The sequence below is a fragment of the Malaclemys terrapin genome, chromosome 1 (genome assembly GCF_027887155.1).
Source record: "Malaclemys terrapin pileata isolate rMalTer1 chromosome 1, rMalTer1.hap1, whole genome shotgun sequence".
Classification (NCBI taxonomy): Eukaryota; Metazoa; Chordata; order Testudines; family Emydidae; genus Malaclemys; species Malaclemys terrapin.
In genome coordinates, this window is record NC_071505.1 from 293,338,484 (window position 1) to 293,366,086 (window position 27,603).

General features: G+C 38.8%; 1 protein-coding gene across 7 annotated transcripts in view; it reads right to left on the bottom strand.

Annotated features, from left to right (window-relative positions):
- The window catches only part of ZC3H13 (zinc finger CCCH-type containing 13), a 57,156-nt gene that overhangs the window by 14,652 nt on the left and 14,901 nt on the right, over positions 1–27,603 (bottom strand). For 6 of the 7 annotated variants that reach the window (XM_054014449.1, XM_054014444.1, XM_054014435.1 and 3 more), the window contains 10 exons: positions 26,459–26,570; positions 17,367–17,475; positions 15,763–15,902; positions 14,769–14,926; positions 13,148–13,345; positions 11,475–11,648; positions 10,245–10,555; positions 8,251–8,715; positions 6,669–6,851; positions 1,214–1,766 (listed from right to left, as the gene is read on the bottom strand). In XM_054014449.1, the coding sequence (XP_053870424.1) occupies positions 1,214–1,766; positions 6,669–6,851; positions 8,251–8,715; positions 10,245–10,555; positions 11,475–11,648; positions 13,148–13,345; positions 14,769–14,926; positions 15,763–15,902; positions 17,367–17,475; positions 26,459–26,570 (2,403 nt within the window). The remainder of the gene's footprint in view (positions 1–1,213; positions 1,767–6,668; positions 6,852–8,250; positions 8,716–10,244; positions 10,556–11,474; positions 11,649–13,147; positions 13,346–14,768; positions 14,927–15,762; positions 15,903–17,366; positions 17,476–26,458; positions 26,571–27,603) is intronic. The other variant, XM_054014483.1, reaches the window with a different exon arrangement.

A 27,603-nucleotide genomic window follows, 5' to 3' on the forward strand; every position in this document is an offset into this window, starting at 1 on the left:
GTAGACACTGCATTCTTTACATTGGCTGTCAGCTGCTCGCTAGGAGCATGGCAGCTGACCAGACTCTGGGTGTGGATCTCCCCACCAGAGGTGAGAAGCCCTAGGCAGCTGCCTCCTGCTCCTGGCTGGGAGTGCTGAGGTGAGAAGCCTGAGGGGGCAGCCGGGCTCCCAGTGGGGAGCTGCATGGACCTGAGAGCCCTGGCTTTCAGTCCCCCACATTGCCCCCCTTCAGTCGGTGGAAGTGCTCCTGGTGAGGACGTGCACCACTGACAGAAACAGGGTAGTGTGGACATCAGCCACCTCAGTAATTAATGCAGTTGCTCTAAGTCGACCTAACATAGGTCGACTTACCTTTGTAGAACAGACAGCCTAAGAAAGCACTGCTCCTGCACAAATAAATGTAACCCTTTCATTAAACTGTTTCATTGTGCCAGTGGAATGGAGATGATTTGCAGCTTGATCCAGAGCATAAGACTCTCTCAAGTATTGCTGGGACAACTGAGGATCTGGTCCTAAAAGTGAAACAGTGCAAGCTATTTCCTTTACGAACTAGCTAACCAACAATATATGAGAAATTAAAGGAGCTTTGAATAAAACCCAAGAAATTGCTTTGAGTGTAGTGAAAAGATCACAATATCCACAGCTGGCTACATAAAGAAAGGATTGAGGTTAGTCTTGTGGCCCCAATGAGCACTGCTTTAAAGACAGTTCCCAAAACTCGGAAGTGCATCCTACAAATGGAAATACACAGAGATCACTCCAATGGAGAATCAAGACTGTATTTGCTAGAAGGATCTAGAAAAAAGTTAAGCGCAAAAATTTATATTATCCTTCTAAACTTTTTAACTAATTAGATTTTTTTTTAAAATACAGAATGAATTTTTTAGCGTAAATGCCATAAATGTAGGGAGGATATGCTATGTTATTCTTACATAGCAGAGGTTTTATCTCATATTTGAGCAAGAATCTCAACAAAGGATCTGCTACAGTAACATTTGAATGAGACAGAGTGAACTCTCAGAGATTTGCTAGGGGCTCTGGAGTCAACACAACCCTTTACAAGCTCCTACTAGCAGACATGTGCTACTTGTGCCGTAGCAAACACTTGGTTTACAACAATGAAAACAGAGAGAGTTACACCATGAAACATTAAAGGATCACAGGGTATTTTATATTTTTGGTGAGAAAATAAGTCACATGCAGAATCACTTACTTAGATTTCCTCTCCTCATGGACATCTCTTGTATTCCTTTCTTCTCGGACATCTTCTCTCTTATCTCTGCGGTCATCCCTTCCTTTTTCTTTGTCTTCCCAGTCTCTCGGACGTTCTCGTTCCTTATCCCTGTCACGACCCCGCTCTCTCTCTCGTTCTCGCTCTCTTTCTCGCTCTCTTTCTCTCTCCCTTTCCCGTTCCTCCCTCTCTCGCTCTCGTTCTTTCTCTCTCTCCCTTTCTCTCTCTCTCTCCCTTTCTCTGTCATGGTCTCGGTGGTCTCTGTCCCGTTCGCGTTCTCTGTCTTTGTCCCGCTCTCTTTCTCTCTCCCGTTCTCGGGCACGATCGCGTTCTAGTTCTCTTTCCTTTTCTCTTTCCCTCTCCCGGTCTCTCTCTCTTTCCCTCTCCCGTTCCCTCTCCCTCTCTCGTTCCCTCTCCCTGGCCCTTTCATCTCTCCTATCATCAACCCGGTCTACCCTTCGTTCTTCTCTCCTTTCATCACGCTCAAGGTCATCGCTCCTTCCTTGGTGCCGTACTGGTGAGCTTGGTCTTTGATCTGTAAAGAAAGTCAAGTTTCATTGCCAGTGACTAATTAGATAGATACGCCTCTCACAGTACACTAATCATTTAAAATTAGAATAGAAGCTTCTGTATTCTTATTAAAGTAGAAGGATACAATCTAGATATCTGCATTAAACATAAACCAGAAGCTTCTTGCAGAATGCTGGAAAAGGTTCTGAATGACATGAGGGGAAGTGTACTATCTTAAATTTCTTCATTTTAAAAATATTTCAAGTCTTTTCTACTTAAAGCTTAAGGTCACTACAAACCATGGCTATAAAGGTTTTATTTTGTATAAGTCTATTCCCAGTAATTCCAAAACTTTATCTGCTTACCATTTGATTACTACTATTGCCCAAAAGCATGATCAGATATTTTATATATGATTTCAATTAAACAGATGCTTAAAATGGACACTCATTTTAAAATGAAGTTTATCATTCTATAAAAGAATGCAGGATTTTACTTTTCTTCAATCCATTCTCAGTTCCACAGTTCCTCTAGCCAGCACGTTCAATACTTAGAAAAATATGAAACGGCCTGGCTCAGTGGCTCATCATCTGATCATTCAGGTGACTAAGATCAAGAGAAGGAGGCAAAGAGGAAATATTGGAAACATCAGAACTGAAATCTTTCAAATATTCCTTGTGGCTTCACAAGCAAAGCTGTTATAGGCATAGTACACAGGAACTGGTGTGAGGGATGGGGGAAGAATACATGTGTAAATAGGAAATAACTAGTCTAGAATCACAGGGAAAGTCCTATTTAACTTGAATATTAGCTTTCCTTAGCAACAAAAAATATACATAGTTGCAGACATCTAAATCTCACTTAAGTGGATATAAATTGCAACTAATTTCATCAATACTAAAATAGAATTAAGATCACAGTGTAGTTAAAGAATAATAGAAAAATCCTCCATGGTGTATGTTAAAGACATTACATAAAGAGGTGGAGGAAACACTTGTATGAATAAAGGAAAATGCAGATTTGACTTTTTGTCCATTATTGCAAAGCTGACATAATGCACATCTCCATACATTATTGAGAGAATATCCTTCAGGGGCATGCATGTGGAGTTTGAACAGAACTGAGTCAATAAAACATACGTTCCCGTTCAGTTTAATCTATTTTCACCTGCGAGTGAATTAATAATGATTTAACGCTTCATTGCTTCCAGGTAAAATTAAAAGTAAATAGGAATGACATTTCTGCTATGGCCGAAACAATCATTTTTTGGATATGAATCGTTAGCTCAGGCAACTCGGGTCCAGATACAGATTCACATTCTTTATGCTGGTATGCCCACATTATTTCAATACTACCTATTGCAATAGTACTACACTGTAATTCAAGTTCTTCATTTTTAAACTATTATTTTTCCACATTATATTGCCACGAGGAGTGGTATTAAGTATCTGCAAACCAGGGTGGATAAAAATCAGATTTTTTTGATAAAATGCTTTTTGAGGAAAAAACCTAAAGATAGTTTTAATTAAGATACATTATAGCTCAAAGATATCTCATCATGGAATAGGGATTTTAAATCTTAATTCTATAGTATGAGACAATATATTCATGTAATGTTTAAGAAAAGTTTTGTAAATGAGTTCCAATAGTTCATGGATTAGGGACCCAATCTTATGGGGTTCCAGGGGCTTCTGTATAGATAATTTAGGTTAATCTTTCTATCTACCCAATGGGACTCAGTGCTCAGTCTAGAAGATATCACCAGAGATGCTTAGTTTTGCAGTTCTCGGACTGCAGATTTGTCTCTCCAGAGATAACATTTTTTCTGTTAACAAGCATGTTAACAGCAAAAATGTTGTTAAATAAATATATAAAGATGAGAAATAACAGACCTCAACCCTACTGTCCCTCTGCAAATTTGTGTACAGTCAATCCCTTGCCTCTCTTTAAAAGTGCAAAGTTTCAAAAAGTTCAATGAATAGAAGATTGTTGGGGGCTGAATAGCTCTGGACAAGGAGAAAAGTCTGGAGATAAATGCGAGACGGGAGGGACAGGCAGTAGAAATAAAAGTGAAACTGTTTGAGCAGCATAACCCAGAAGTCTTGAGGTCTTTCTGAGTGTAGCCTTCATTGATTTGAGATCTACCACCATTCTCTCACTAGAAGGGAAACCTATAATGGCAGCAGACCATAAAAGAGACCCAGTTTGGGAATAAGAACCATTCAAGAAATATATGTTTGCTGATGATGTTTTAAAGAAAGTCACCCCAATGAACTGGTGGAAGTCACTTAAGCACTTGGATTCAGAGACTGTTGAAGTGATAATCTCACTTTTAACAGCAGTAGCTTCTTCTGCTGGTGTAGAAAGAATAATTTCTTCCTTTGGACTAATTCATTCCAAATTGGAAAAGAAAAAAAAGCTTTCCTGCTTTTTCAGGACCCAAACAATTTCTCAGATTATGAACAAACAGGAAAATGAAGGTGAAGACAACTGAGTTAGCTGCAGAAGCCAATATTTTAAGTTTCTCATGTTGACCTGGCTGACACAGTCAATTTAATTTTTTTTTAATATTTCATTTAACTATTTTAAACAATTTTAACAAAACAAACCCGATTTTAAAAAACTTGAATGTTTAACTGAATTCAAAAATTCATTTGCTTGTTTTGTTAAAATATTGTGTTTGCTGTTGAAGAAAAAAATCCATAATGTTGTTTTAGTTAAATAAAACCATTTAAATGCCTGTCTGGTGATGTTCTCCTCCTAATACTGCATGGCAAGAAAATCCTCCAAATATTAATGATTAACCTGTTGAATTGGATATAGTTCACCTCCCAATGACTTCATAAATATCTGCTTCAATTACCTTTGGTAAATGAAATAACCAAACAATCATTCATTTTCTGATATAGCTGTAAAACTAATCTGATAAGTTTTCAGAATAAAATCACTTCAAAAATGTACAGTGTGTACCTTCTAAAAATGAAACCTACATCTATCTCTGAGTTGTGAAGAATATGTATTAAGAATGCACTTTTATGTAGAAATCCATGATTAAATTGAGTCTTCCTGACTAGTGATTTAAATCAACTCCACCATGCTGCAAACAATGCTTAAATGTGAAACTCGACAGCCATCTGGAAGTATATATTTGCTAAACACATGTAGGTATGGATGGATTAATAATTACTGTACTATACGTTTACATCTTTCTCCTTTGAAACATTATACTTGTGTTTGGAAACATCAGATTTAACTTTAAAGTATTTCTCTTTTAGCTGAATACAGGATGCCTAGCCCTGAGAAACTGTATTTTAGTTTTGTATTATTTAGTTTAATATTTTAAACCATATTCAAAACAACTCCTAATGTATTTGAGAAGTAAAATTTTCTCTTACGTGTTCCCTGTTTAAAGCACTGTCTTAGTATTTCTCAAACATTAAGTAAATCTGTACTTAAAATTAACTCTGAGAAGGTTTTAATGTTAGAAAAACCATTATTTTTTAGAAACAGAGCAAAGTAAAACCATAAGAGCTAAAGAAAGATATTTAAGCCTGACTCAATTCTATTAGAGCTCCTTATAAACATTTATTGTGCATTTCACTCAAACAAATGGCTTGCCTCCCATAAATTTCCTTTGTTGTACTGGCATATTTATATTTACTTCTAATTTTAAGATTTTTACTTAGAACTCAATAAGACATGAAAGTTCAAACTGCACTATAATTTAATCAGCTGGTTACTGCAAAGGAGGTAGAGATAAAAAGTAATTAGAAACTGCCAATGTCCAGGACACATTCAGACTGCAGTCTGTAGGCTAATGACAAGAAGGAAGATGCAGATTAGGTTCAACAAAATCCTTCCTTGAAGGTAGAAGAAAAACTAAAGCAGAGCAGCAGTTAAAAAAACCTCCAGAGCTTTTCACAGGAACAGAAGAAATGACTTATTATGCTGTTCTGTGGAGAGAAGAAAACTTGGCAGAGTAGTGCCTAACATGCCTTTTTAAAGGAATGAACACAGGCAGCATCTGGGATTCAATGGCCACATTCAACACAATTAAAACCTTCCTGAAGACCAAAAATTCATTGTACGTTTACATTTATTCTCCTCACTGTCCCTAAACCCTGAATTTGCCTTAATTAAGCTCTCTTGTTCTGCTAACTGAGGAAGTCAGCAAGCCAACTTTTTCAGAAGCCAACTCTAAGATGACTCTTCTGACTGGATGTTAGAACAGAACTCCCTAGGGACAACTTCAGCATTCTCTCTGCTATGAAAATGAAATGTCTCATGCTAAGCCCAAAATGGCAGACCCTTATAAAAACATGGACTCTCCCCATCCTCACCAGCATCTGTATCAAGATTTATTAGCCATTTGACACTGACCACAGCAAAGCATCAATCAATATTAAATTCCCAAGTCAATAAAATGTCATACTGTATTAATCACAGTATTATACTGTGCCTTACTTTAGTAGCCAGTCAAGGTTAGCTAAACCTTCACAATAGCATATTTAAAGGCGAAAGATTTATACGATCTGAATACTAAGACAAAAAATAGTCTGTATGATTCTATATCAACAAGTAACATTGCATTGAAATGCGACAGTAGCCACATGCTCATGTATATAAATAGGTAATATCCTCCAGAAAATTAAAACAGAAAAATGTGCAGTTCTTTTCAACTTATTCATTTTATATTGAAGTCACCCAAAGTTGTTTGCTTAAAACATACTGAATGAATAAAAACAGCAATGGGGGAATGCCATAAGCCAGTCGAGGGGGGTAGGCGGAAGAATCTATTATATAGCTGTGCTAATGAGCATTTGTACTAGATATGTCAATTTTTGTTAACCTCAAAACAAGACTGATGCGAAACTCCAATATCAGGTCAGCTGTATGTTTCTGAATTAGTGCATGCATGTTTGCATACCTCTCTCTCTGTTGTCACGTCTTTCCCTTTCTCCATGTCTTCTTTCAAAGGATGAATCCCTTGCTTGCTCTCGATTGTCATAGCGGTCTCGGTCAGGGTAGCTACTCCGTGATTCCCAGCCGTCATGGTAATTGCCACTACTGCTATGACTGTCAACTTGAGACCCTCTGGTTGCCCGACTTCCTATTGAAAACATTTCCACCCGCCATAAGAGTTCACGTGTAAGAAAATCCATTGACATTTTATAACAATTAACTATAAGATTTAAAATATCTAAGTTCATTTAATTATACCATTGAAACAGAAGTTAAATTCTAAACTCTATTTGACATAGGAAACTGTTTCAATGCTCAACTACCCATCCCGATGTTTTAAAAGCTTATAGTTAACAAATCTGATACACATATTTGTGATAATGAGATGACAACCTACTAAAACCAGAATTAAGATGCTGCACTTGAGTTCTAGGCATCTGAAAATTATATACACCATGCTCACATACTGTACTCTATTTTCAGGAGAAATCAACTTCCTATAGTTCAGGGGTAGGCAACCTATGCCACGTGTGCCGAAGGCGGCACGCGAGTTGATTTTCCGTGGCACTCGCACTGCCCGGGTCCTGGCCACCGGTCCGGGGGGCTCTGCATTTTAATTTAATTTTAAATGAAGCTTCTTAAGCATTTTAAAAACCTTATTTACTTTACATACAACAATAGTTTAGTTATATATTCTAGACTTATAGAAAGAGACCTTCTAAAAAACATTAAAATATATTACTGGCACGCAAAACCTTAAATTAGGGTGAAAAAATGAAGACTCGGCACACCACTTCTGAAAGGTTGCCAACCCCTGCTCTAGTTACAATATGGGTTTTTCTGACTGGTAATAAGGTAGCATGGAGGTGGCGGAAATTTGTCCTTAGAAGAATATAAGATTGCAGACATTGTGCAGAAGGAAATGAGCAGACCAAGCAGTCAAGATATGAAGGAGGTCGTTTTAAAATTATTGGAAGCTTTTAAAAAAGAAAATAAAAAGAAAACTGTTACATTGAAACTAAGAAACCAAAGCAAAAAACATAATGAATACAGATGACCAAATGGTGATAATATAAAAGAATTAACAGTTCTTCAAATACAAATTACAATGGAACGGGTTTTGGAAAGCCATAGAAAATGTTACATATTTTGTACGTGAGAAAAATGGGAGAAGCTGAACCTGGCTATACATGCATATTTGAGCAGAAGGAAGACGGGTTGTGTAATGCATATGGCTAGAGAATCTGCCTCTGCTAGTCTTTCATTACACTTCAGGCTCTTATTTGTATTTCATGGCCCTTGGGAACAGCGAAGGTTGCAGATACATTAAACAGAGTGGCGCAGGATTTTTAAGTACTATGGCAGGATGCCAATGCTATACTGTTTTAATGAATGGAAAACAGAGGAGTGCTATGCATTTAAGCGACAACAGTTCTATTTTAATGAAAATACCACTTAAGGATTGCTTTAACAGCATATGCTTATTTGGCAGCAATTCATTATCAAATAATGTAGTACAGACATTGAAAAAATAAATCATATAGTACCTTTGTCAGATAATTCTGGACCTCTGCCTCGACTTCTGCCGGTTCGGTCACTTCTACTTTCATTTCTCGACTCATTTCTGGATTCATTCCGTGTGTCAGCACGGGAATTGTCTTCTCTGCCATGGGTTCTTCCATAACTGCGTGGTTCCTCCTGATACTGGTCTTCCTTTTTATGGGTATCTCGATTCTCTCTGTCTCTGTAGTCATGGGTATCTCGTATAGAACGTGAGTCTCTCTGATCACGGCTATCTTTATTATCTCTGCTGTAATCCCTTGTATCCCTGGAGTCTCGAGTGTCCCTGGATTCCCTTGGCTCCCTGCGGTCTCTGTTATCCCTGGTCTCCCTCCGATCTCTTCCATCCCGAGATTCTCGGTCATCTCTATGATCCCTGGAGGCACTCTGCTCTTGGTCATAATCTCGTTCCTCTCTGGTTTCCCTCTCTTTTTCCCTTTTTCCTCTAGTTTCTGGAAAACAAATTAAATGTAATATTCATCTTGATTAAAGTCTTCAATATTAGATTCTAACAATCCAAAGTAGAAAGGATATAAAATGATCCAACCGAATTAGATTTCTTACACAAAAGCCTACGGGGAGAGATTTACAAAGGCACAAATTGGAGCTGGGTGCTTAACTACCTTTGTTGCTTTAGAAAAATCTCCCCCATGGATTTGAATCTAGTAAGTATCACATTTCATTGTTTAGAGATTCAGTAACTTCAAAATGTGTTAGGACGAAGATTTGATGCAATAATTTTAGGACCAGGAGCATATTCTTTTAGAGAGTACTGAGTTCAAGTACTTTTCTTGTGGTAATTTCCCTTTTCAATTCCTTATGCACTTGACAGTGTGCTCAGAGTGCATCTATGCTATCATCTTTTTTAAGATCTCTCACTACTGAAACCTGATTTTTAAAATATTTATTTATTCACAATATGTTCCTATTATAAATACAGCAGAACCCTATTTATCTGATCTAGTTGGAACCGGGGCCAGTTTGGATAACCAAAAGTTCAGCTGAGCCATTACAAACATTGACTCTATCTCCCCTTGTAAGTATTCTCACACTTATTATCAAACTGTCTGTACTGGGCTAGCTTGATTATCACTTCAAAAGTTTTTTTTTTTTTTTTTTTCTCTTAATTAATTGGCCTCTCAGAGTTGGTAAGACAACTCCCACCTGTTTATGCTCTCTGTATGTGTGTATATATATCTCCTCAATATATGTTCCATTCTATATGCATCCGAAGAAGTGGGCTGTAGTCCACGAAAGCTTATGCTCTAATAAATTTGTTAGTCTCTAAGGTGCCACAAGTACTCCTGTTCTTCTTTTTGCAAAAATTCAGCTAATCCAGAAAATGGGAAAGTGTGAGACTACAGCACCATCTAGCGGCCACCAGAGAGATCGCCCGCTTCTAGACCTGTGCGCACTGGTTGTTGGGTTAATATGGAGAAACAGATAATGAAGGGTCAGATAAATGGGGCTCCATTGTATTATCTTATAGTTGGTCTACAAAACTTGACAAATGTTCTCTTCATAAGTTTGGGGGTGATGGAATTTTTGTTCACCAAAATTGCCCAACAGACTTGATAGGCTATGTGGTTCACTGGCAGATATTTGGTCTTGAGAGAAGACCACTATCCTACTGCGATTGGTGCAGCCACTGCCATATATAGAAAAGGGTGATTAGATACTAGAGAGAAAAAATGAAGGCCATTCTGGACTTTACCACATATACTGGTGAGACCTAGTACAGTGAAAGAGACCTTGCCTACACTATCATTCTTGTTAAAGTCTCTCCCCTTTGCACTAAACCCGATACAGTGGGAACAGGAGTGCTAGCATAGATGTCTGCTGGCATTTTAACCAATGTCTTGTCTAACTGCTTGGAGCACATCTAGATGAGACAATGATTAAAATAATCAGTTTTTTTGACAGCTAACTACAGTTTGGGGGCAATGTAACATGTTTCTGAAAAATGTATTGTTGTTCGTACCATCCCTCCTTTCGTGGCGTCTATCATGCGATTGTGAAGTCCGGTCACGATCATGCCGCCCCTTCTCTCTCCCTGGGGACTGATGTCTTGAAGGACTTCGCTTCCTCTGAGGAGAGGATGAAGAGCGCGGGGGATAGGGAGAGGAGGAACGCCTCACAGGTGGGGAAGCTGTCCTTTGATAGGTTGGAGAAGGAGTTCTTTTGCGGCGGGGGGAAGGGGAATGTCTTTGAACAGAGGAGCCTGATTGTGATGAAGAGGAGTGATGTCTTGATGATATGGGAGAGTGATGCTGCCCTGGTGGGGAAGTAGACCTGCAAGACACATCATTAAAATAGCCACAACATGCAGTTTTTTAGGATACTATAAAATAAATAATAAAACCTCAACAAAAAAAATCCATTAAAAAAATAAAATTATTTCTATAGGCTCCGCCCTCTAGCCATCAACTGGAAAATAAAATTCCTATTTCTAAAATATATAAACTGCTCCTCTCTCCCATGCATATTTACTGTTATCTCAAAAATAAAGATACTTTAAGAGTTTGTTAGAACCACTCTATATTCCTAGTTTAATCTTTAGTTAATATTCAAGAGCAAGTCATCCAGTAAAAAAATATATACATTTCAGAAAAAAAAAAAAAAGCACCTTCGATTAGACAATGACAAGAACTTTGTTGCTATGAAACATGCAGTCTTCCCCAGCAACACAGCTATTTTACTAAATATGAGGTGCTTTCAAGAAATCCTGGTAACATGCAGCAGACAAATTATTTTCTTTTTTGGGTGCTCACTCTAAGTACAGCTATATACAGCATCCCTGTGGCAAGTAACACTGGCTTAATTTCTGTTTTTGTAATTTTCTGTTACCCTAATAAGAGTTTACAGCTATCTTTTTGTCTAAGACAATGTAGGCCCCAATCCTGCAAACTCTTATGCATGTACATAACTTTACTCACCTGAATAACCACACTGAAGTCAACAAGACTAAATATCTGCTTAAAATTATGCAGGTGAGAAAGAGTTTCCAGGGATTCACAGCTACTCATGTTAACAGTAAAGTAGATTATTCTTTAATACTGCTACTAGGGTAAATAATTCTGTATCAAAATGCTCACATCTTTGGAAAGAACACTGATATCATATGATATCACCAAAGAGAAAATGACTTGATAAGGTGGCAGGAAAGTTTTAATTGTTTCAGAAAATAAGAACTATGTTATTAACTTCCCACCTGCGAGAGGGTGAGAAAGTATGCTTGTGTGTAGTTGACTTTGCTGGAGCTCGGGAGGTTTGTCTTCTCCTTGAGGTAGGAGGTGAATATTCTCTGGAAGGAGAGGAATTACTGCCAGAATGATCAGCAGGACTAGGAGAACGCTTCTGTCTATGGGAGCCTTCTGAAGGATCTCTAAGAAACATACAAGTAGCAGCTTGTTCAGCATGCACAATATGGGATCAGTACATCTCCAATCAATTAAAGTCAACTCCAAGACCACACCCGTAGTACCGGATCAAGAATTACTTCTGGTAGAATAGTTTGTTCATCATATATGAAATTACCTTCATCATATAGTGCTCAAATATCTAATATCTACACAATCTACAAACTTGTTTAGTTCCAGAAGATCCCATTTAATATATTTTTCAATGTAATACAAACAGGGTGAAGCCTGAACCCCCTAGATTATCTGTAATTTTTTAAGCAGCTAGATGTCAATACAAAAATAGGGAATTTGTTTTTTTTTGTTGCTTTAATTTAATGAATTCTGTAAAATCAGAACTTTACTATAAAAAAGTTCAGACAAGTTTTCGGACCTTAATGATGACTTCTGAAGGAAGAAAAAGACTGCTGTTATCTTGAACTGCCATTTGGCTTACTGAAGGATCAGGAGGATTTCAAGTATTTGTTTTCAATATTAAGTAATTTAAAAATTCACACACAAAGGTCACTGACACTTGTAGAACAGGCTGCAGCCATTGCCATGGAAGTACCTACTTCTATCATGGTACCGCATGCACACAGGCTGCCAAATACACTCCCGCTTCTATCACAGCTGCACTGAGTGCTCCCCACTACGGCTTGTGACCTTCTGACACTAATTATGGAAAGGGGCATAACACTGCCTCAGATCCAACCACCTTTGAGTCTTTTTTACTTTATCAGCTCATGACAGAATGTAAAGGTTTTCCTAAACTCCTTAGTCTTCACAAAGTAATATCAAACTTACCACTATAAGTCGTGTGTGTGTGTGAGTGTGAGAGAGAGAATGAATATGACCTACCTTCCCCACGTGGACATATAGGTTTTAGGATGGATAAGGTGGGCAGGTATGAGTGTGAATACATAGAACCACCTTTGGATGTAAGCATCCCAAAAGGTAGGGACTTAAGAGGCAATTTTTGAAGAAACAGCATTACTAAAATACTAGATTTACTAAATGAGGCTTTCTGGAGAGGAGAATGCCTCCTAATGGCCAATTTGCAGAATAATAGTGTTTTCTCTTCACGGGTCCACTGACCTGATATTCTGAAGAAGAGAAGTAGTGTTTCTCTACAAGGGGAAGTTCAAGGTATAATGGAAAAATTATGGCTTTAGAATGAAGACGTGAGGACCCTGGACTGGACCACCAGTCAAGGTCTGACTCACTGATGGAAAACATGACAGTTATTTCAGAAGGGTATCTCAACAAGTTATTTTTATTCAAGTGACAACTCTATTAGCTGTAATTTATTAGTCCACTATATGATGCATTTATTATATTTAATGAATTCAGAGAAAGTTGGCAGCAAGTCAAATGTAAAACCCTCTCTATTTAGTGCAATATGAACTACAGATTTAACAGAAATGCAGATAACCTAAGCAAGGTTACATTAATGCTAAAAACCTAATAATGCAACAGAACTCACCTCTGTTTCTCTTTTTTTTCCTTATGTCTTTCAAAGTCACGTCCTCTCTCTTTCCCCTCTCTAGTTTTTTCTTCTAAACGCTCTTTTGCTTTATGTTTTTCTTTATGCTTTTTCCCCAGGAGAGTCTCCTCTTGTACTGGAGGAGGTGGACTAGGCGTACGAGGACCCTTCTTTTTACTTTGGGTGCTTTTGGAACTCCTAAATGTATCAAAATACCGGAAAAAGCTATTTAAAAGACTAAATAAAATATTTGTTAATCTCTCAGATACTAGCAGCACCAATTTATAGAGTTAAGCGCTTTGCAGCTTTTGGGGCAGACTTCTCTATTCCATCAGCAGATAGTGGCATTTGCTGTTGTACTGACTGAATGGTGAATACAAAGGAAAATTAATGTCAAGTTCTCCTTTGAAGTTTCCCATGGCCATTTGAATTTATAACCCTTATTTCTGAAACAGACTTGCAAAATTTGGAACTGCTCCCAAATGTGTAACTACAGCTTCCAAAGTTACAATGCCCTTAAAACGGCATGCATCAAAACACCAAAATCCTGTTTTTCTTGTCCAGATTCTGCAATTGAATACAATACATCTGTGCACAATACAGTGCAGGGTCAGTGCCTCAAATTTTAAGCTATTTGGGGTAGGGATCACTCATTCCTTGTATGTAAAGCATCCTACCATATTTTCAGGAGCTTTATGAATAAATATTGAACATTTTGTTTCCACCATGAATTACAAGGAAATGTAAAGATATTTCTTTATACCCATATGTATTTTTCATAAGTGAGTCACAAACAAATACAAACATATTAGAACCTAGATGTCACTGCATCTTAAAGCACTGTAGCAAGCAATCTCCTATACTAATCTTTTACAGCAAAACCAACATTTACGAGTATTGTGCCCCTATTTAAGCATAACTTGCTTCAAAGGCAAGTTGCTTGACAAATACAGGTGCCTGTTCTTGTATTAGCGTTGTAATTTTTCCTCACAGCTAATGGAGCTAAACATGGATTCCCAGGTTCTAGAGTCAGCAAGGTCTTTTTTAGAGGATTGATTTTTTTTTTTGTGACAAGAAGCCCAGTTGTAACAGCCTGTGATTTTCCTACTTCATCCCCTCTCTTGTCTCCCTTTCCCAGTGCTATAACTCTCCAGGTCACTCCTTAACCTAGAAGGCCAAGTAATATCTCTTGTATAGCAATATGTAGTGCCAACAGAACACCTGACTCCCCAAACTGCAAAATTTCAATTCTAGCCTAAATTAACTTGCATTTAACCACCAAAAACAACACCCCACACCATTGAACAAATGTAATTTTATTTCTATTTAGATGTCTCCAGTGCATCTCATAGGCTCTATGCAGTTCACGTCATTTAAAGAAACAATGTTCAATGCAAAATCTACAAGTTATTAAAATCAATGAAGACATATATATGCTGCCTTGTCCCAGGGATTTTTGTGAACTCTGCAAAAAATCGACAGTTTCAAAACTGGTACACTGAATTCACACCTTAAGGGACAATGAAAATGAGTATCTATATCCACTGATTAGCACAAAACATTTCATAATGTATCAACATACCACCCTTTCCCCAACCATAATGTACGTCTACCTACTGACCTCTGCTGGTCCAAGAGCGGAGAAGACACTGTAGAAGTTTTCTTCTCTTTCTTACTAACTGAAGATGAAGATTTGGGACTTGACCTTCGTTTTGGAGATTTAGATTTTCTTGGTGAAGGAGACTGTGATAATTTAGATCTAACCACCTCTGGAGAAATCTTGGATAAAGAAAAAGTTTAAACTACAACCAAAAACTCATGTGCTGTATGTGTATCCTGCCTGAATAAGGATCCTAATATCATTCAAACTTTAGATAGTAATAACCACTAACACACCATCTGCCTCAGACATACTAAGCACATTTTTTGCAGAAGTAGTTAATTACATTAGTATTAAAATATCTTAAAATAAAGCTGATCTTAAAGAAAATTCTGCACAAATGACCTACGACATAATTAAATGACACCTAACAGATCATTACATTCATATCCATAAAATGGTTCTAATTAACATTCTAAAGTTAGCCTGAAAAATCGCACTCCAGTAAGATTTACCTACAGCCCAAAAAATTCTGGCTCTTAAGGTCCCACACCCCAAATAGGCATATTCTTTCCAGTTATGAACCACCCACCAAGATTATGCCTAATAAAAGCCAGTGTAATATGAATAGTGAGGGCAGGTGGTGGACTGGCATAGATAAAATGGTCCAGAATGAAGCATATGAAATAAATTCACAGCTCCTAAACCTCAATGTGGGCAGACATGGGGAAGACCGCTCTCACATGTACATCACAGGTTTTGGGACAGCCAGTTTGAGTGTCCCAACGATTTGTGCCCCAAAGTTCCTCTCCTATCTGCCTCCTTCCCTGCCTACACAGAAAGGCTAGCCAGAATACAGCCCTATGTTGGTAAAGTTACGCCCAACAGTCATTTATCATTTGCCCCATGGTAGCACATAGCGGCTCCCGTCATGCAGAAAACAATTAGGACTCTAAGAACATAAAATGGCAGTTGATTAGTTATAAGAACACGTGCCTATTTTCAAGATACAAACCTCCTTTTTAATGACTATTTCCTCTCGCTTCTCCATGTTTTCCTGTTCCAGCTTCATGAGTTCTCTCTGAATCTTTTGACGTTTCATTTCCAAAGACAGCTCATGGTCATAATCATAATTAACTTCTCCATTATCAGAGTCTTTATTTAAAAAAAGATGACAGGCAATATATAAAATAAGTGGTCTTAAACAGTCATACTTCTCAAAAAAAAAAAAAAAAAATCACACCCGAGTGACTTATTTATGCAGACCTAATTTTCTAATGTAGACCAGGCCTTATACTTAGATTATAAGCACTTTGGGACAGCAATGTCTTTTTGTCCAATGTTTGTACAGAACCTAGCAAAATAGGGTCCTGGGCCATAACTAGGGCTCCTAAGCAAATACACATCAAAATATTCAACTATTCAAAATAGCATGAAGTATTTCATAGTCATGTAGATATCACTTAAGTTCACTGGAAACCAGGATAACTTCATAGTCAGTCAGAACAAGTCAACTGTCTCCCCCAACAAAGGAAAATAGAAGTGGTGATCTTCCCCCAGAATTGTTCCGTCTCAATCCAAAAAAACAGTTAGTACAGTTTTTTAGTTAAATGAAAGCTAAACAATGACTGTTTGTGACTGACATCCTGGATACCAAAATCCTCTTTTTGACCATAGAACAAGGAGCAGTAGCAAGTAGCAAGCTTTCTTTTGTCACCCTGACAATGGGCTTCAACAATGATCTATATGGGCTACGTGCAAAGATAACTTAGTTTTTGTGCTCAATGAGACAGGCAAATGTAAAAATTGTTGTAAAATTGAGTCCTTTTTTATTTTAAATGAGTAAACACACCTTATTTCACTGATCAGCTGTTAATCAGCCACAACTGATGTAGGCTGGATTTGAACCAGTGACCTAGTTGTGAAAGGCCCTGCCAGCCAGTCAGTGGCTGAGGGCCAATTTCTTTTTGCTTATGTACTGATCAAACAATTCTATGACCGATGTCTTGTTCATCAAGTTTCAAAACAGATTGAGAGAGAGGGCAGACAGTAACAATCTCTTGTTTTGCATCATATTTATCTTGGAAGGATTAGATTTTTAATGGTAGTTGTGAGTAAACGTTGATTTCACAAACCAAATATATTTCTATTGATAATCAAAATTTATAGATAGGCAAAGAAAGAAAAATGCTCCTTGAGAACTTACAAAGAGTTTGGTTTAAGGATATTTACTTTATATATTTTGACATGTGATTGTGATAATTTGTGATTTTAATGGTTATAAAGCTTTAATTGTTTTAATATTTATGTCTACTGCCATTAAATTTAAATAGATACAAATCTTAAAAAAAATGCTTAAAAATAAACCAATATCTACTGAAAGTATAGGGAAAAAAAATCAAATTCTGCCAAGCCTAATTATATTACTTGGTCCAACCCAACCACTAGATTTATTCCTTGTCCACAGATAAATTGAAACAATCCTTATTCATCAGTAATTCATGAATAGTCAACATATCAGTCCATTGCTATGGACAAAACTTCCTACAAACTGATAATCTGTAGTATTTAGAATATTGTAATAGATTAAATGGAGAGCCTTACTTGAATTCAATTTACCTTCTCTATTGGTTTCCCAGTCTCCATTTTCCTCTTCACTTTCTGGAGTCCTCTCCTTTGTAATTTTAATGTCTTCCTTCTCTCTATGCCTTCCTCTTGAAGACTCTTTCTACAGGGAAAAAATGCTGAATTAGAGTAACAATTTTTTAAAACTGAAGCCTGCAGAAGTAGATAAATTTTGCACAGTATTTTAATTCTTTCTATAAAGCACAAACTAATTGTTTTCTTTAGTCTGATTAGTTGTCTTAGCTAAGAAGCAATTACACTGGGAAAATATTCTAATGTAATTTCATATAATCAGTGGATCGGGAGGAAAAACATTCATACAGGTGAAGTCAAAGACTTAAAGGTAGGCCAAGAAAGTGATGTTTACAATGGAGACTGAAAAAAGAGCAGATCGGTTTTAAAGACCAGAAATTTTCATATGAGAAATTTAGTGAACATTAAAAAGTATTATTAGAACAGCTAGAAAAAGAGTAATACAATGTTAAATGAGAATGGTTATGTGCATTTTACAATTTAGCTCCTGAGGACTGAACTGACAATTGATAACTAACTGCCTATTTCCTTAGAGCAGTGGTCCCCGCTGGGGCATCTATGTGCACCCATGTACTGGCCGGCGGACGAGCATCTGTTGAAATGCCGCCGAGAAGCAGTGTCATCCAGAGGCGTTGCCGCTGAAATGCCGCTGATTTTCGGTGGCATTTCAGCGGCGACGGTTCTTGATGACGCTCCTTCTTGGCGGCATTTTGGCGGATGCTTGTCCGTGGGCCACTGTGGCTCGTCGTCCGGCGCCCACCAGACGAAAAAGGTTGGGGACCAGTGCCTTAGAGGCTAAAGACTGTGGAAAGTACCAAAAAGTCCTGTATGGAGGCGGGGTGGGGAATTAAAAACATATAATAGGCTAAAGTTTTCCTGACAGCTTTACATCTGAACTACGTATTTTACTGGCCTAAACAAACTAAAGTCTTTTTACCTACTGTAAGGACACAGAACCCCATGGATCCACAAGGAAAACAGAGTCAATCTTACAGAAATTCTAAGGTCACCAAAAAGACAGCTGGCCTTGTGCTGCTCCTCTCCGCTCACCCAATCCCAGTAGCCAATGACAGCTGCTCCTGAGCTGCACTCTCTCTATGCACCCTTCCCAGAGGATTTTTTTGGGGAGGCGGGGGGGGGGGGGGGGGGGGGGGAAGAGAAGTATACTGCAGATCCATCACTTTCCTTCTGCCTCCACCTCCTGCAAATGCGGTGCCTATTCTGCCTCTTTTTATGGGCCTTCTTGCAGACTTATAGAGCTCTTGTCTAGTCACAAGAAAAAAAAAAGTTACCCAGAAACCAAATAGGACACTTAATTTCTCTCTATTGGCAGCTTGAACTGGGTTTGATTTCAGACCTCAATCATCATCTTAGAATTACAGTGAGGAAATAAGATCACATAATCACTCCCAACTGCACAAAATTCTATTTCTTAGTTTTTGCATTAATAGTTTTAAATGTTGTCTCAGTTAAGATTTTCATAGCTTCCAAGGCCAGAAGGGAGCATTATGATCATCTAGCGGGACCTCCTGTATAACACAGGCCATAGAACTTCCCCAAAATAATTCCTAGAGTTTATCTTCTAGAAAAATGTCTTTTCTTTTACAAAAGGCACTACCACGTGAAAGTACTGTGAATTTATTTGGCTTTGTGATTTCTGAAATAAATATGTTTATTTCAATGCATAGCTATCTGAAGTTTCTCTCTTTGATGCCTTGTTCAAAAGTTAAGTGAAATGCTTTCTCAAATGCTATACACATTATTTCTCAGACACATTGTTTCAAACATGTCAAAGGCAATTATCATTTAAGAACTCAGGTCAAACGTAATTAAAAGCAGCATGTGTTATATGAAGGGCTTGGTTTTAGTTTGCTTATTCGTGGTTGGATATCTCAAAAAGGCTGGGCCACATCCTCAGCTGGTGCAAATCACAAACCTTCATAGACATAAGTGGTACTACACCACGTTCACCCTTGCTGAGCATCTGACAATAACTTATCCAGCTTTCAAAGGAAAATTGCACCTGGTCTAAGGCCAAGTATGGAACATTTCAGCCAAAATATACATTTCTGAAAAAGACAGAGCCCTATTATAGAAATCTCTTAGCTGTGCAATTCTATGAACAAACATCATTTACAGCCTTTTTTCCTTAGAGATTCTTCATTTTCCTAGGTTCTTTTCCATCCAGTCTGCAAACACCCTCTTTCACAATGTTGGCCGCTTACATTCACCATTAATTACTTGCTATTTAATTAAGCAACATTAATGGAATGTGACAGTGATGTTTCAGTAAAAATCTGACAGCGGAAAGCAGTTCCTCCTTTAATTACTGATAAATACAGTGAAAACAGCTAGACAATCAGTTATGTAAGCTAATTTATTATTATTCTAGTTTAAGAAACATACAATACACCTGTAGTTATGCTAAACAACTTCATCCTTTCAGTTGCCAAAAAGAGATCAGAGCTTAGTAAGCACAGCCCGAAGAAGTGAGCTGTAGCCCACAAAAGCTTATGCTCAAATAAATTTGTTAGTCTCTAAGGTGCCACAAGTACTCCTGTTCTTTTCACTTAATTTATACATTCCTGTTGTTGAATATATGTATTTTTCTAGAGGATAGAATTTAAAAAATCTAAGTTATTAATTCCCTAATATGTCCTGGATACCTACTACTTCAATGAGACTTAAAACAAATTCAGTGGTAAGTCTTGTACTTACTCATTTTAGTTTTTTATTGCACTCAAAAAACCATTGTTTTTGTTCCATCCAAGTATGCACTAGACTTGCTGAGAAACCCCGTAACCTTACTAATGTTGTCCTTATCCTCCTTTCTTCAACCTTCCCTAAAGGGATCGTACACTTCTCATTATTTGGGAGACACCTCTGGGCAAAGATTATGCCTTACCTGTATTTGGAAGGATTTAATACACTTTTGGGTGCACTGTAAAATAGTCAAGCCTTTCTGCAGATTGTGAAAAAGGAAGTACTTACTCAGAAAACTGAGAAAGAATAGTGTCTTACACAGTACTTTAATAAAGTTGTTACAGAAGATAAATATTTTAATGGAACCGTGGTATAAGCATAGACAATAATTTAGTAGCCCCCTCTCTATTTGGCTTCAGAGGCACAATGGGATCATTCATTATAAAATGTAGCTATTGAAAAAAAATCTGTTCCGTAGGCGTATGTTTACAAATGAAGGGCCTAATGCTGAAATTAAAGGGATCGGGTACGTAGAATAATACCAGATCTTAAGGGACCAATTCTGTGAGATGCAGAGTACACTTAGCTCCTAGTTAAATCAGAGTTGTAGGAGCTCTGCCCCTCAAAAAAGGTGTGCAGCACCTCAAAATTGGACTCTTATGGCCTGATCCATACCTAGGGCAATTTCCTATTAAAGTCAATGAAGTTTGCCTGGGTAAGGACTAGAGCAGTGGTTTTCAAACTGCGGGTCGTGACCCACTACAGGGTCACGGAATGTAAGGCACTGGGTCGCGGTGGCTCTGGTCAGCACCACCAACCGGGCCATTAAAAGTCCCATCGGCGGTGCTGCCTGGCTAAGGCAGGCTAGTCCCTACCTGTTCTGACACCGTGCTGCACCCCAAAAGCGGCCAGCAACAGGTCCGGCTCCTAGGCAGGAGGGGGTGGGGGGCCACGGGGCTCCACACACTGCCCACACTCTGAGCACTGGCCGCGGTGCCTGCAGGTGAGAGCTGCGAGGAGCCGCTTGCACGCATCCGCCTAGGAGCCGAACCTGCTGCTGACCGCTTCCAGAACGCAGCATGGTCTGCGGTGCCAGGACAGGCAGGAAGTCTGCCTTAGCACCCTCACTGTGCCACTGACCAGGAGCCGCCACAGGTAAGCCTGCGCCCCAATCCTCTGTGCCCCAATCCCCTACCCCAGCCCTAAGCCCCCCCAACGCAGAACCCCCTCCTGCACCCCAAAGCCCTCATCCCTGGTCCCAGCCCAGAGCCTGCACCCCCAGCCCAGACCCCCTCCCTGACCCCAACCCCCTGCCCCAGCCCAGAGCCCCCTCCCACATCCTGAACCCCTCATTCCTGGCCCCACCCCGCACCCCAACCTTCTTCCCCAGCCTTGAACTCCTCCTACACCCCAAACCCCTCATCCCCAGCTCCACTGGGTCATGGGCATCAACAATTTTCTTCAACTGGGTCGCCAGAAAAAAAGTTTGAAAACCACTGGACTAGAAGACACAGCCATAAACCAGCAAAACAGATGTCAAGCCAAGAAGTTTCATCACCTTACTAATGTTAATTGAGACAAAGTTCATGGTTCTCCTGTATCCCGCAATTCATTTATACAAAACATCTTATGCTTACCTGGTGTAGTAATAACCTATCAGTACATTGCATGCAACAGTAGTATAAACTGCAACATGTACACAGATTCTAAACCACAGAAGGTTTGGAGTTTAGTACAATTAAGAGTCTACTGACTGTAGCTAGAATCTTTTGGACAAGCACAATACTATTTAGCTTCCATAACATATGTTACACTTCAAAGCACTGAACAAACACTGATTAATCTCCAAAGCTCCCCAGTGAGGTAGGAAGGTACTGACTCCACTTTAGAGAAGATAATGGAAGACAAAGTTAATGACTTTCCCTAGGTCAGCAAATCAGTGGTAAAACTGGGATTAGAACTCGGGTGTTTTTGTTCTGAGGCCCTTGTTTGCTGCATTATTAGACTCCAATGGTCTCTCTCATTCACATGGTCAGTAATTCCATTCCAGTCACAAATGTGTTACTGCATGCTGGTATCTGTTCTCATGTCAAACATTCAGATACCACAGTGATAGACAGAGTATAAGCACATGGATTAAACATACATACGCCTTACATTCCTCCCAATAATCTTGCCTAACTGCATGCTTTAAGACCTTTTCTCCCTCTCACCTTCATCTTGCCTCTACTCTCGGAACTGCCTCCCACTACAGTAACTCCTCACTTAACGCTGTAGTTATGTTCCTGAAAAATGCAACTTTAAGCAAAACGATGTTAAGCAAATCCAATTTCCCCATAAGAATTAATGTAAATGAGGGGGTTAGGTTCCAGGGAATTTTTTTTCACCAGACAAAAGACACACACACACACACACACACACACACAGTAAGTTTTAAACAAACAATTTAATACTGGTACACAGTGATGATTGTGAAGCTTGGTTGAGGTGGAGGAGTCAGAGGGTGGGATATTTCCCAGGAAATGCCTTACTGCGAAATGATGAACTAGCAATTAGCTGAGCCCTCAAGGATTAACTCTCACACTCTACAAGGCAGAAGGAATGGTGGGAGGAGAAACAGCATCGCAGACAGAGACAGAGACAGAGACACACACCGCGCGTGTGTGTGTGTGTGAGAAAGAGATGCGCATTTCCCCGTTAAGTACACTGCCTTGTTAATTAGATCAGCTTGCTGAGACCCAGCTGCTGCCAGCAAGCTCCCTCCATCCTGAGCCCTGTCATGTGTCCCCCCGGCTCTATGGAAGATGGGGTAAGCAGGGTGCAGGAGCAGGGGAGAGGGGGGCACCCTGACATTAGCCCCCCTCTTCCTCCCCTCCTCCCCACACAGCAAGCAGGAGTCTCAGGGAGCAGCTCCAAGGCAGAGGGCAGGAGCAGCACATGACAGTGGGGCGAGGGACAGCTGCAACTGCTAGCCTGCTGGGCAGCTGCTGCCCAGGGAACTTAGGGGAGCGGGGAGCTGATAGGGGGGCTGCCGGTCCACCCTGGTTCCAAGCCCCCACCAGCTAGTTGCAACGGACTGCTCTTCCTGAAAGCAGTAAACAAAGCAGACGTCTGCCAAATGGAGCATTGCACAACTTTAAACGAGCATGTTCCCTAATTGTTAACCGGGACGACTTTAAGTGAGGAGTTACTGTATGTGCAACCAAACCATCCACACACTCAATAAGTTATTTTGTGAAATTTCCCAGTATCAAGCCCCCAGTTAGAATGTGTCTGCTCATAGTCACATTTGAGCTACTCTAAGTATTATACCTGTCTAAATCAGATTGTAAGCACAGGTATCTTGTCCCATTATTCGTAAAACATTTTGCATACACTTACATACAAAATAATTCCATACAAATATCTAGGAACATGGGATAGCCATATTAGATAAGAGCAGTTGTCCTCATAGACCAGTATACTCTCTCTGAAAGTGGCCAGGAAATAGATATGTCCAAGGAAGATGCAAGAATCCCCAGAATGGACAATTATGGAATATCCAGTCCATATGAGAAATTTCTTCCTAATTTCAGGCAGTTATTGGTTAGCTGAAGCATGAGGATTTATATCCCTTCTAAAAAAAAGGTTTTTTTCCTGTCTAATGCAACTGTCTAGTCCTTTTATGAAACATACTAAGTTCTTGGACTGTGCCTTATGGCAATGAGTTCCCCAGGTTAGTTACGTGCACTGTAAGACATTTCCTTATTTTTACATTTGTTATCTTTTAGTTTCATTGGAATACTCCATGTTCTTCTAGTATGAGAAAGTGTAAACAGGAGTGCCTAATTTATGTTCTATTTACCGTTCATCATCATATACCTCTATCACGTTCCCGCTTATTTGGCTCCTCTCCGAACAGTGCCATTCTCACCTCATTGTTCATCTTCCAGACATCATCGTCTTCTATTATATCTTCTTTCAGATGGGGTGACCAGAATAAAACAGTGTTTCAAATGAGGGTGGACTATTAATTTACATCATGGCATATTTTAAGAATTATTTTCTATTCCATTACTTATACACCTTAACATTTGTTTTGCTGTTTTGACTGCTACTGCACATTGAACCGATGTTTTCATTGAGCTATCCACAATAATCCCAGGTCTTTTTCCTGAGTGGTTGCAATTACTTTAAAACCCAGTAATGTGAATGAGTGCTTTAAGTTACTCCCTTTAATGTGCATTACCTTGCATTTGTTAACACTGAATTACATCTGCCATTGTACTGACCTAAAACTGCTTCCTTTTTAGGTCCCTGTGAAATTCCTCATAATTGTCCCTAGTTTTGACTAACGTAAATTTTTTTTTATCTTCTGCAAACTGTCTTCTAACTGTTCAACCATTTGTCCAGAATCTCTTTGGAGCACCCCATTGTGGAAAACTGACCATTTCTTTCTTTCTGTCATCTGTCTCTTGGCCAGTTTCTAATCACACCTTGACTGTTTAGTTCTTTCAGAAAGCTTTTGTTTCAAGAGAGACTACTCAAGTCCAATTTATGTCAATCAGTTCTCCTTTAGTCACTATTTTGTGGACAAATTTCAATTCTAGTAGAATATAGAAGCACAATTTTAATTTACAAGAGCTGTGCTCATTTTCCCTATCATATCATGTCCAAAGTGTTTCGTAACTAATTATTTCAAAATAAAGTTTACTTGTTTTTGATTCTCACCTTCACCTCTAGAGCTTTAGGGGGAAAGCAAGGAAAAAAAAAAAAAGATCCAATTGTGCGACCATCCAGTCCTTTGGAATAGTAGCTATTATAAGAAGACTGTATATTTTCGTTAACAACTCAAGTCACTTCATTCTTCCTTGAGAACTCTTGGTTGTTTACTGACTGTCTTGGTGACCCATTGACATTTAACAATTTGTTCCCGGACCACCTCTTGACAACTCATTCTGTGACTTTGCCTCATCTTTAATACCTGAAGAAAATACGTCGGGAGCAGCTATCTCCCCAACATCGCCTGTGATGAAGACTGATGCAAAGGAATAGTTTTGCTTCTCTGCAAAGTCTTTATCTTCCTTAATTGCTTCCTTTACTCACTGGTAGTTCAGCAGACCCACAACTTCTCTTGCAAGATTCCTGCTTTTGATATACTTAAAAGATTAGCTTGGGTTTTTTGTGTCTCTCTCTTCGGTCACTACAGGAATAGCAGGAATAGAACATTATGGCTGCCTAGTTAAGTGCTAAAAAAAATGTGCACGTTAAGGTTGCACACAGCAACTAAATCATAATACCTTTTTTATTCATGGGAAAAATACACTTTTCCCACTCTCCTTGTACTCAAGAACTAAACCATTTTTTCTCAAACTTAAATAAAATCACCTTAGTGTAGAGAGTTGACAGCACTGAAAATTTCAGCAAGTTATCAGCAACTGAAAATGAGGTTAGAATGGAAACCATTATGTAACTTTAGTGACAGCAGTTCCTGCTGATTCCTTTACATAGCAGTCTTTCAAATTTCCACTTACATACAGCAAGTTGCAACAGACCCAGAAGAGAAACAATGCCAATAATGCTCGCAGAATTAAAAACATTCCTTTAAAAGCAAAAAGGTTTTAGCCCTTACGGTGGTGAAAAAATTGTAAATACTTAAAAGAGTAAATCAATGTTGCAGCTGTTGTCCAATTGCAGAGGAGCGCTATCAACTTTGTCTCTCTTCATTAGCAATGTCAGTGGAGAAGGTGAAATAGACTTTGCTGAGAAAAAAAATTGATTGGAGGGGGTGGGATGGCAGAGAACAAGAATTGGTGAATTTGTTGCAGAGATAAAAACTGATGAACTAGGGTGAATGATGGGAGAATGGAGGGGAATGAAAACATGGAGTAGTGATTACATGGGCTTATGAAGGGGGTGTTTTCTAATAAGCAAGATGGAGTTGGGGGTGAGTAACAAGTAAATGATGTGTTATAATGCCAATAAGGGTAGGTGCTTTATACATGTCAGTGTTTAAAGTAAAAATGAGCTAGTAGGTGTTTGCCTGGGCTGGTACATTTTATTGACAATTTCAAAAGGTTCCGCTATATTGTTAAAAAACTGCCAGTTTCACTCCAGAGGTAGCTGAATGTCAAAATTTTATAATACGCATTTCAGCTTGTGGATTTTGTAAAGAATTCAGGTAACTTTCAAGACAAAAAGTACTATACAGATGCAAGATAATATTAAATACTGTAAAGCAACTAAATATGAAATTAAATATTTTATAACACGTTATTTAATATTAAACAATTCACAATGACCATATTTCTAGGACACACTAACCTACTGCTACTGAGGGAGGCTGGATATTCCATGCACTCCATTCTTACCCTAACGGGAGAGGACGATTCCTCTGTATTTCGTTTCTGTGGCTCAGCCTCCACGTCTTGACGCTTGTTCTTCATTCTCTCCCGAAGATCCCCAGTGGGCCTTTCTGGTGACCTGTATAAGGCAGAAACAGATACGATGTAGTTGCTTCCTTTTAAGGAAAAGGACACTCAATTTCCTTTACTGATTTTGTAACTAATTTTTATAGAAAAATCTGTTGACAAAATTTGATTTAAGTAATTCAGCCATGATGCCTAAGATCCCCACCCAGCAAAAGTGAGGAAAACTAATGAAATCTTAATGGGTTTGGTGTTACTAAACAGCTTTTGGAAATTAAGATCATGTAACAGCTTCCTAGCAGTCAAGAAAGACTGAACTTCAGGAACGGGTTGTTTTCTCACTGGAAGCAAAATGACTTAGCACAATATTGTATTACTAGTCCAATTAAACTGACATATGCAGGGCAGAGTGCAGCTTGTAACTCAGATGCAGCATCACTTTCACAACTGTATTCAAAATCCCAGCCAGGCTGACTATGTTTGCCTTTCCTCAACTATTGTCTAGCTCTAGTTATCGCACTCATGACCCACTAAACCCTTCCAGTTATCTCTGGCCCTGTATATATTCAAAGATGCACTAGATTTAAAAGAAAAATCATACCTCTATTTAAACCAAGTGCAAAATCTTCTGTGAACACATTATGAGCTTCCACACAGGGCTCTGCACTGGTTTAACTAAATCTTTGTTTAAACAGATTTAAAGTTAAACCAGTGCAACTCTGAACATAGATAAGGCCTTTGAGCAGACATCATTCAAAATTGCCACTCACCCATAGCCTTGGCCATTTTGCCAAAAAAAAAAAAAAAAAAAAAAAGGAAGCCTACCTGAATTCAGGTTCCAACGACCTGCATCCTAAGGCCAGGACTACTTGCAATTTTTGTCCTGGTATAACTATCCTGATCAGGTGTATGATTTTTTTTTTTTTAAACTGAAATAGTTATAGCAGTACAACACCCCTAGTTCGAATGCAGTTATGGTAATGAGGTGCCTTATGCCAGTATAGCTTATTTCCCCTCTTAGGGAATACCCTTGTATCGATATAAGGCACGGCCTTTCAAGTTAAAAGCCATCTATTGTTCTCACCAAA